Genomic DNA, 11,197 nt, shown 5'->3' with positions numbered 1-11,197 from the left:
ACCACCCACTAGGGGGCGGGGCCAAGCACAGCGCTCCTCCCGCGGGCCGCCTAGTGGCGGCGGTGCGCGCATGCGGCCTGCCCCGCGCGGTGGCGGTGCGTGCAGGACCCGGGACGCGCGCTCCACGGCGTCCCCAGTGCTCGGGCCCCTCATGGCCAAGCGGCGCGCGGAGCCGTTAGTGTGCCACGTGCCCGTCAAACGGCTCCCACGCGAGCCGCCGTTCCCCCGCGCTGCCGCGCCCGAGCGGCACTGCCGGGGCGAAGCGGCGAGCGCCAGCCCCGCCGCCCCGAAGCGGAGGCTGGAGGAGGCCGAGGCGCCGCCGGGCAAGCGGCCCGCGCCGCGGGGGAGCGGCCCCCGCGGGGAGCAGGGGGAGGCGGGGGGCAGGCGGCGGCGGCGCGGCGGGACCGTGGCGCCCCAGGACGTGCGGACGGCGGAGGGACAGGGCGCCGGTGGCCGGGGCAAAGAGCGGGCCTCCGCCGCCGCTGAGGTAAGGGAGCGGGGTGATGGGACACCTCCTCCTCCCGGCAAGCGTAGCGCGGGGCCGTCGCGGGCGGGCTCGGGTTGCTCGCCTTCGGGTAGAGGAAATGGTGGGCGGTGTCGATGGCAGCGGGGGCGGTACTGCGGGGCCAGGAGCGGGGCTGGCGGGGTCCCCCGGGCCTCGGCCGGGCACAGCTTAGACATTGGTGCGCGCCGCTCGGCGTTCATCGGCCGTGCGCCGGTTAAAGCTTCTTGTTGGTCCCTTTTTTCTGTAGCCGATGCAAAAGAAGTAACGTTTCTAGCTCCCCTTCTCCGCCCTCCCACCGCCACCCCACCCCCCGCCGCCCCAATAGAAAAACTGGTGAGAAGGGGTCTGGAGTTCACCTTAGTTAAGTCTGTCTTCAGCTAAATCCCCGTCCAAAAGTACGGTGGGAGCAGCCTGAAGAGTTTGTTTTGATAGCCTCTCTGTTCTTTGAGGTTGCGGGTCATGCTTACTACAATGTCTGACAACTTCCTGAACTTTTCGTTTGGGACAGGCATTTCTTAGCAATACCAGAGCTAGCTTTGAACTAAAGTGTCTAGTGAAGGCCGTGGTCAGGGGAAGAGGATCAGTTGTTTAATGATAAGGATGTACTGAAACACGTAGTTGCCTTCCAGTGTTTCTGGTTGACTTTGAAAAATGTACATTATTCTCTCTGGTCTTGACCACATTTTATGCCGTAGGCCAGAACACAAAAATGTGGTACTAAGAAAATTTTAGTTTTGCAGAAATAAAACGCTAGGTCAAATTTTGTCCCTGTCTAGAAGTTTGATATATGTAAGCTCACTTTTCCTCCCACCTGGACCTTTTAAATAAGACCAAAGTATCTGATCCAGTGTTATTGAAGTAGCAGAAAGTCTGATAAGGTCAGGTGGGCTTTGAACTGCAGTTTTAGACTCTGATTTTGAAAAGATTGGTTCTTTGATAGTATAACGCCCATGTATAGTCTGTAAGGAAAACTGGCTTTTCCTTCTCAGGCTCTGCCTTTTGATTTTTTTTTTCGCTTGGTTGGGTGTTGGTTGTTTTTGTTTGGTTTTGGTTCTTTTTTTTTGTGGTGGATGATAGAATTAAGACACAAAGGAATTGAGGAAAAAATTCTACGTCCTATGAAAACTATACATCCTTTTTAGGCTGTATGTTTTAAAGACAAGCATATCTTTCATTTCTGGAGAGAGAACAAGCATCTTCTGATGCAAAGCAGATTGAATAAATTGAGCGAACCTCTACAGAGAAGTGTCACTGCATCACAAATATGATGCTGAATTCTCTACTTATCCCTAGGGTTATTAGGCATAATTTTGTAAGCTTTAGCAGTGGTTGGAAGGCAACAAACCCCCTGAATTTCCACAAAATAAGAGTATTTATCTGCATAAAATGTTTTTGTAGGACTGTATTTTTAAGAGGTTGTTTCCCTAAGTACAGTATTGTGTAAAAATACTTTTGCTTTAAAATGAAGCTTAGTTAACAGCAGGCCAGAGGTGTTTCTTCCATCTTCTGTGTGTCACACATGTATGTTTTAGGTGTTTCACAGAGATATTTCTGAACACGACTTTTACACCTTTCTGAAAACACAGCTGTAGGCTGGCATTATTCTTTGCTGTTTTGTGGCTTGTGTAGTTCATTACAATAATAAGCATGATCTGCATACTGTTACTTTCATGTTGGTTTTATTAACATTACAAGCAATTCCAATTATGTTGTAGTTGGCCGGAGAATAAATATTATTTGAATTTTATTTGCAAGCGCACCTTTGCAACTGGAGTTGCAAAATTAACTCTTTAGAAGTTAAACAACTTCATCCATAGAAACTAAGCTGTTGTATCTCTGAGCTTTGTGGATGTTACCTACCTTGCTAAATGCTGTTCTCAAAAACTATTCTGAAAGATATTTAGGTGAATGTGAATATTTGATACTTTATTTTGCATTTATGTGCTATGTTTAATGTTTGCCTCTGTCTTTTTTGCTCCTTGGGCTTGCTCATTTTCACACACAATCTTTCTGGGAGATACCAATAAACTGAAACACTGCTGTTCTGGGGACTTGAATACTCTTGACGTTAGTCCTGTACGTAGTCTGAGTCCAAAGTTAATAGTATGCATATTTTTGCAATTATGAGGTTTTAGATTATTACAGTCTCTTTGAAACAAGAATGCTGTTATTTACTCTGTGTGTACAAAGCATCTGGTAGTACAGGGGTGTTCTGTGGCTCTTTCAGTGTGAACAGTAACTTCTTACTAAAATATAAGGGGAGTTTGGATTAAACACAGGGAGAGTTTGTAAGGGTAGCTGACAGTTTCTGAACCTCCATTGCTGGAGATTTTTTTCAAATATCAAACTTGTTAGCCACCTGCCCTGCACAGTTCTGTGTGAGTGATGCTGCCTAGGTCAGAATACGGACTGGAAGATCTTCCCTTTCTCTTTAGCACTTTGTTGTTTGTTCTTAATGCTGTGCAGTACAAAAATTTCCATTTACAAGAATATTTATGCAAATGTGTGCACTACCATAGTTTCGCTTTTTTGTAGTTTCCATATAATCAATCCTTCTGTCCTGTGACATATATAATTTAGCTAGTTTTGGTCTCTATTCCAATTGATGGAACTTTGATTCTTTAATTTTCCCTGATGACAATCTTCTCCTAGTGAGCAAACTCATGTTAGCAGTACTTTACAGACACACAGCCATCTTGCTGCTAGGAAATCTCTTTCATGCCTATCTTAATTATTACAAGTCACGAGTGATGCAGGGTTTTATAGTAAAAACAGGCTACCTAGTACAAGAAATCGTAGTTTATGAAAGGTTTGTGTGCTAACAAATAGAAAAATGTATTCTTTAAATGGAAAGTATGCTGAATTTCTGTACTCCTCTCTTTTGGGGACAGGAGTGGGGGAGAAGCATAATTTTTCCAGTACCTGACAGGGTTTAGGCACGATACTTACTGTGATTTTTTTTGAGCACTACATTTTTTTTATTCTGCTGCAGAGCCAGCAGACAAAGCATGAAATTTTTCAAGAGCCATAGCAAAGCAGTTATAGCAATCTATTTGTTAAAAATACTTCTGTTTGGCACATGTTACAGCTTAGACATTAAAACAAAATATTTAAAAGTTCTGATTGTATGTATGGAAAAATACAAACCAATATTATATGTAAATGCATTATTTTAGGTTTGTGTCAGCATTCAGTGTTTTTACATACCAGAAGAAAGTCGTGCTCAAGACCTAAAGAATGACTTGAGAATTCTTCTTCTTACATGTATCTAGACCATAGAAACATGCACAGATTGCCCACTGTTTATAACCACAGCATGTGGTTGTGAACAAACGGTATGTTTTCTAACACAGGTTTTAAAAAATTAAAAAGATTTGTATAATTGCATAGTTAAGTAGTAGATAAGTATGTGTTCCTCCAAGCTTTTTCTTGTACTAGTTACCAGTTCTTAAACTTCCCCCCCCCGGCCCTAGAAGAGATCTTCATTCTTCTCATGTATACTTGAGTACAAAATGTAGATACAGGAAAGAAGAATTGGAATGTGGTAGAAACACTATCCAATGCTGTATTTTTCCTGCAAGCATCATCCTCTGAGATGATGTAAAATAGCTAAATACATTCTTCTGAATACCAGCTTCTAAGTGTGCATGAAATTTGTATACCACTGTGAGAAGAAAAAGCAGTGAACAGTTTTTGTATGCAAAGTCCAATAATTACACAAGTTTTACAATATCGTTCTGTGCAAAGATTTCAAGTTGAAGAAATTGGTGGAGTTATAGAAGTATTTCCCAGAGGTTGTACAGTAGTTCTTTGCAAGAATATTTGAGAGGACAAAACAAAATTATGATTTGGTTGAGATTTTCTATGGTGTTTTCCTAGGAAATAGCTCATATTTTTTCTAGGTGAAATGATAAGAACTGTTAATATTGGACAGCCGAATTAGACTTCCTTGGTTTAGTTTCTTTTGAAGTTTCTTTTATTATTTTGTACTGCTGCAATAGACATTAATGTTTTGTTGCCTATTTGTTTATTTGTCTCTTTTCAAAGCAAGAAGATTTCTGTCAGTATAACTCATTCCTGTATTGGAGAGCACCATTGCCTACTATTGATTTATCTGATATTCAGAACGTAGATGGAGAGACTCCACCAGAAGCTAAAACTCCTTCAAGGACTGATGCCATGGAGACTGAAATGGAGACCTGATCAATTGTTCCATAGTTGTGCATCGACTCTCAGGAAACTTGTTTCTGTTTGGATTCAGGTGTTTCTACTTGGGAGGAAAATAAGCATGCTTCTGCCTTCTTGAAGAAACAGTGTTATGTCAGTCTGCAAAAGCAAGTCTGAGTTCTCTAAGTGGGTGGGATAATCACTATTAGGTACTTAACAGTAAGGTGTCTGGAGGTGTACAGTGTGGAGGAGGCTATGACGTCTAGCAAGAATGCTTGAAAACGTAGAGGCAGGCTAAAAGAAGAATACAGAAAATTAAGACTTTGGGAAGCAATTAAAAGAAACAGATGGATACGTTACATGTTGAAAGCAAATGGAAAATCATTTTGTCTGTCCTGAAAAAAAGATGTAACTGTGGTAGCTGAAATGGAAATATTTATCATGTGAATTTATCATAAAGCACACAAACTGTAGTGACTTTTAATGTGTTTTTTTTTCTAATAGCTAAACCAAAAAATCAAAGCCTACCAAAAACAGACAAAACATTCCCTTTCCTATGCAGACTAAAAACAAGTGTGGCAGGGAGGGGAAAGGAAAAGGGGATCTTTTCTTCTGTAAGCTGCCATTGTTCTGCAAGTTTTTCACATTATCCTTTACCTACACCTTTTCCTGTTACCCAAAGCAGTGGGAAGCCAGCTTTTAGGTTTTTGGTCCATTCTCAAGTTAATGCTGTTCTTCTTTGTGATGGTGGCTCTGAACCAGTCGGTAGCATCAAAATGGCAGGTGTGCGCAGCTGTGTCAAGAAAAGTTAATGAATATAAAATTACCACATACACTTTTTAAAACTTAACTGACTAAGGTAGAGTTTTTGCAGAGATTATGAATCTTGCAAAAAATTTTCACAAGGGTTAATTGAATTAGTGTTTTTTGATGTGAAATATGAACTTAATGCTTGTCTTTTGTAATTTATTTACAAGTTGAAGTACAATTAGAAATACTTGTCTTTAATAGACTGAAGTTATATGGGCAGACTGTCAGACTTTGCAAATATGACTTGTCTTTTGGGATAGCAAACACTGTATTTTTGCTGGAACCATTGAAGAAGGCAACTTGTGAGTTTTTTTTAAATTTTTTATTTTTTAACATAATGTATTTGTTAAAGGACAATAAAGTTTTGCTTGTGGGCATTTGAAAACCTTGGGACTATTACTGTGTGATGTTCCTGACTTTGTTTCTTAAGACTGTTGCTTCCATAACTTTGTCATTTTATTAGGTCTTTTTGCTTAAAATAGTCAGCTTGTCAGCCTTCTTATTCATAGTGAACATTTGGAAACTTTTTTTCAGTGTTTGTGCTGTAAGGTATCTGTCCTTGTTCATTGATTATTTATTTAGATTGTTAGGGTGTCTTAGGACCCACAAAAGAAAGGAGGTGGCTTAGTGATTCAAGCATTTCATGGTGCTTGTTTGGATGTGTTCCCACCTGCTGTCAGATTAGCTGGGTACATATTTAAAAAATATTTATTTTTCTCACACATTTTAAATTACGTTTTTTAAGTCCAAATACATCAACTTGTCTTAGGAGATACTTCAAAAATGTTTTTAAAAACAAACTCATTTGCTGGCAAGAATGCAACTGCTATTATATGTTTACTATAACTTGAATAAATTAGTGAAGAAATGTAATTATTAATTTGTTGAGGTGTTTGTTGGCTTGGGTTGGGTTTTTTTGTACCCTAGGTAATATATGCATTCCTATATTCATGGTTTTTCTAATATTTCACAGCATCCAGTATTTTGCATTATTGTCTTGTATCATTGCAGACATACTTCAGTTGCTTAAAATCTGCTTGGAGCTTCATATGCAGTAGGTGTGTAGGAAGAGACTGTTAAAGAGTGTTAAAGATTGTCTCTCCTTTCCCCTAATTCACAGGATAGAAGTGGGTTTATTATTGTCTTTAAAATATATATTTGAGCTATTCCATTACAAAAGAAATAAGCCCTTTAAAGTAAGTTAAGCTTGTACTGTGTTGTAGGCTGTATGTTTACTTTATTTGCAACTATGCTGTAGGCAAGCACTTTCCTCTTGGCTTGTTCCAGTTGTGGGTTCTGGGTTATGGGCTGGAATGTTATGGCTACTTTCAGAGCATTTGCTGAGCTGATTAATTTTTTCCATTCATCTGTTTGCAAATAGAGGCAAATATAAAAGCCTTGGAAAACCTTTTGAACAAGTTGGAGAGTTTGGGTTATACAAAAGGCTGGGCAAGGTAAGGGGGGTAATAATAGATTACATAAACTTTGCATTAGAGCTGTCAAAAGGTATGATCAAGACATGTAAGTGCTGAATGTCTGGTGTCTCCAGATACCATGTGTCACTGTGGGCTACCAAAACACTGGTCTTGACTTCTGACTCCATTTTCCTAGAGAGCTCTTCTTCAAGGGCTGTACATAAGCTATATGTAAGCTTAAGATGTTTTAACTTGCATGTACATTCATATCCAGTGAGAAGAAAATGTTATTTTGAAATAACAAAATGTCAGCACAAATTTTAAGACAACTCAGGCATAGCGTAATACCTACCAACTGACAATCTTCATCTGATAAGTTCTTAAACTTTCAGAAGAAAGTTTTTATATTCTTTCTAGGTAATTGGAAGTTTGGTTTTCTCTAAAACGTTCCTCTCTAAAGGGAAGAACCGCTGTCAAAAGAGTTAAGAAAATGTCCAGTGTAACCACAGAGATCATCTAGATATTACCCAGGTTGATAAGGGCGTTGCCTCTAGAAGTAGCACAGTAAGGGTATGGGCATTCTAGTGAGAAGTGAAATGCTGGAGTTAAATAGGTTTCAGAGCAGATTTAAACAGCACAGTAGTATTACTAGCATGTCAGCCTTTGTAATTTTTCTAATTTTAAAATTAAGGCCTATTTTATATGGTCTGACTTTTGTCTGTTGAAGGCCTACACTATATTTGTGGTTCCCAAGATAGGTAAGCCTCTAGGAGGAGCTTAAAGCTCAGTCCAGACCAGGAAAGTGAAGAGCTACCCTGACAAACTGGCTGCATTGATGACCATGTCTTGGGTACATAGGCTGTGGTAGAAAGTGAAAAAAAGAAAAAAGAAAGCGGGGAATGGAAGACAGGTGACGATGAAGAAGTAGGGTAGCAAATGAGTGCAGGCATAGCTGGCCAGCAGAGCAATGACATGAAATAATATTTTCAGCATGGGCTCCATCTTCAGTACAGCAGCTTCTATGATAATTTGAATATGGTGATCAACAGTAAATTTATTAGGTTTCTCACTGTTTTGACAGTTGCTGCTTGATGTTTTTTTCCTGCTGGCAAGGCCAAGAATTTAATGGACATCAAAAAAGTACACGCTTAACATATACGGGTAGTCGGAAAATGCACAGGATCCTTCATGTAGAAAAGAAGAGAGTGCAACTGTATGTTTCCAAGTAGCACCAAAGGTAATTGATGTCCAGCATTTGGCAGCTAGTTCTGGTTATGGCAGAATTGTTGTAGGGAATTCATGTGTATTTTTGTGAAAGCATCTGATGACCGCCACAATAAGAGATTAGTTAGACTGCACAAGCTCGTTGGTATAACAAAGCTTATGCTCAAACAAGCATTTCAAAATAGGTATATTTGGTATATGCCTGGGCTGGCTTAATCATTTCTATGCCTACAGTTATAACCTTGACTCTCTAGGTGGCAATACACATACACAGTAAACTACAGTGAATCTGGAAAATGTTTTGGGTATGCTTTTATTCTGAACTGCTACTGTAAATTTGAGCAGTGACATCATGAATGTTAATAATTTCCTTACTGTGATACATGAATAAAGGCAGATCAGGTCACAAGTTCCTGATTATAAGGTGACACAAGATCTTCAGCACCATTGGAGGCATTTTGTCAAGAATTTTTGGTTCATCTCGTTTCTCTCTTCACCACCCCCCCCCACCCCCCAAAAAAAAAAGCTGTCAGTTTAACACGTGGGAATTTGTCGTCACAACTTCTTGAACTCTTTCCATTAGTTACAACTGGAAAGTAAGCTTTATCTGATTGCATGTTGGATGGAAACCTCGGTCAGTGGCTGAAGGGTACTTGAAATGTACTCATTAAATATGGGGAAGAAAAAGGTAAGTGCTAATTCATAAGAAACTAACTCAGGAAGTACTGTTTAAATGTTGGTATATAGGAAACTATATTTGAAAGGTATGAGGAAATTTCAGATACGGTTTTTCAAGTAGTCTTATTAAAAGGTTGCTTATTTAAAATTCCTATTTCAAACTTTTTGTATTAGTGAATTTGATGTTGATGCAGCAAACAGTGTACTTTATTGATATTTCATTTGTAAGTCAACTAATCAGTAATTAATAAGTATGTTTTAAATGTTCTTGTTCAAAACAACAGCATTCATGCGTTGGTCACTTGTAAAGACTTAAAACTCATTGTTCTTTCGTATATTAAAGGCATATACAGACCATAACTTTTTCACTACTGAAGGAAAAAAATAGTTTTCTTCTAATATGTGACCATTCCCAGGGGGGAAAATTGTGAAAGGAGGATGGAGGCAAAGTCAATTTTTATTTGTAATTTTATTTTGCTTTTAAGAATTTTTGTGGTGGATGGTAGTTTTCCTGGTTTTGTTTTGTCTTCTTTTATAACAGTGAATTTTTGAAAGAAGGGATATGGATTGGCTAAACATTACATTTTTTCCAAGTTTTCTTATATGAATACCCGGGGTTCATGTTTGGATTGGAATGTGATTAAATAAGTGGCTTACCAAATAAGAGACTGAGAAAAGTAAACAAAAATAGTATTGTACTATCTTCAGTGAAGTGTAAGCCAGAGAAAAGTTTCTTTCATGCAGAGCTATGAACAGAGATGAGCTACATCTCTTCACTGTTCTCTTGCGCAGGTGAAGGTAATGTCATTCGAGCAGTGCACAGTGCTCTCTAATTAAATTGGAACACACAAAAATTAATTCCATTGGATCTACCCTAAGTGTCAAACGTTCCCTCTCTGAAGCCCAATGCTATATAGTGGGTAGTTCCTTTTGATGTAGAATACAAAATTTGCTTTCAGTTTCTTCTACTTCCTGGCATTTAAAAAAACCTAATTTTACTTCTGATTGCATAAAAAGCAATTCTTACATGAGAACTATTTTGGCATAAAGTAAGCTAGCAAAACCCTATGGTTTCATGATTGTCAGTTATAAACTGCAGTGGTTTTTGATCAAATATTCAAAATATGTTGCATCTGTGTATCCTGTAATAGTTAGTTTTCTAATTTTACCTTCTAGGAATTGGAGAAACTTGTGCTTGCAAAAAGGAAAATCTACTACAGACAAACCTCTGTATTTCCAAATGTATAATGTGCAAATACAGAGACGTCAAAGACAGGTTTTCATTGTATAAACTGAAGCCATAAATATAGTTCTAAAGTATGATTGTGAAATATAATATGGCATGCGAGGGAAAGGTATGGCTAACAAGCAAAAAATGTTTATACTGTGGACAGGAATAGTAATATTAAACCTGGAGTGTAAGTATCAAACTGCCTTCACTTCTATGACATGGCAAGGTGTCAGGGAGAAATCCTGATAGTTTTGATGCCCAATATGTATTTTTCCCTTAGAGTCCATACATACAATATACATATGCCTAAAGTGTTTTACGGATCCAGCTTCATCAGCCGATTCCCTTTGAGTCAGACAAAGAGGCACAGGGAGTGTCTACTTGCCTACTTGTTTTATATGCCAGCAAATAGCATAAAAGGTAGAATAGGCTCCCTGTTACCTTTCTCATCATTATGAGCTGTGGGACAGATTATGGTACACGCATTTCAGTGCATTCCTTTCTCTGTTTATATTGTGCAGCTTATCTGTGAATACTGTGGATTTGCCAGTGCTAACTACTCCAGTCTCAAATCATTTTGGGATTTCTGTTTTAACTTTGTTTGGGTGGTCTTGAATTATTGTGGGGTCAGAGTTGCTGTCATTTCAATAATGAGTTCAGCAATCAAAACACTCACATTGTATGGTTATTACCAGTGTCTATAATTGTCTTAAAATTTTGAGTGACAAAAGTGTATTATTAGATTTTCCTTTTCAGTAAAGGAAATTAGAAAGACGTTGCCTTTTAAAGATAGGATTTTGAAGATCTGTGTATTTCAGTAGTACTGGTTTTACTACAGGTGAGAGTAGTGGAATTTGTTTTTTTTGAGATGTACTGTTCTGACTTACAGTTCTACTAATGCAATGTACTGGAGCTATAGACAATTTGTGCTTTCAGGACAGCTCACAATAGTAAGCAGTAACTCTGTTAGCATTTACAAGAACAGGTCCTTGGTTTTTTATCTTAAGTGTCAAGTAGTCAAGGAAACAACAGTATTTTTAGCGTGCTTTCTTTGAAAACCAAAGGTCCATTTGATCACAAGATGCATTTTTAAAAAATAATCAGTCACACCACTTTGAGCCAAGGATGCAGTCAAACTCATTTCCTCTTCTAGGCTGGTCAGTTTTT

General features: G+C 38.9%; 1 protein-coding gene across 1 annotated transcript; it reads left to right on the top strand.

Annotated features, from left to right (window-relative positions):
* Positions 1-43: 43 nt before the first annotated feature.
* CZH9orf40 (chromosome Z C9orf40 homolog) lies at positions 44-5,878 on the top strand. The gene is made up of 2 exons (XM_075078139.1): positions 44-487; positions 4,553-5,878. Exons 1-2 carry the CDS (start codon positions 71-73, stop codon positions 4,706-4,708), a joined length of 573 nt encoding a protein of 190 aa, XP_074934240.1. The 5' UTR covers positions 44-70; the 3' UTR covers positions 4,709-5,878.
* Positions 5,879-11,197: the final 5,319 nt, after the last annotated feature.

Source organism: Phalacrocorax aristotelis, chromosome Z (genome assembly GCF_949628215.1).
Source record: "Phalacrocorax aristotelis chromosome Z, bGulAri2.1, whole genome shotgun sequence".
Lineage (NCBI taxonomy): Eukaryota > Metazoa > Chordata > Aves > Suliformes > Phalacrocoracidae > Phalacrocorax > Phalacrocorax aristotelis.
Note: the sequence above shows the minus strand (reverse complement) of the source record. Positions and strands in the feature narration are given on the sequence as shown.

Excerpts from the sequence above, each read along its gene's own strand:
- CZH9orf40 (XM_075078139.1), top strand. The coding sequence starts at position 71 with ATGCGGCCTGCCCCGCGCGGTGGCGGTGCGTGCAGGACCCGGGACGCG. Across the intron at positions 488-4,552 it reads GGGCCTCCGCCGCCGCTGAG|CAAGAAGATTTCTGTCAGTA; the intron begins GTAAGGGAGCGG and ends CTCTTTTCAAAG.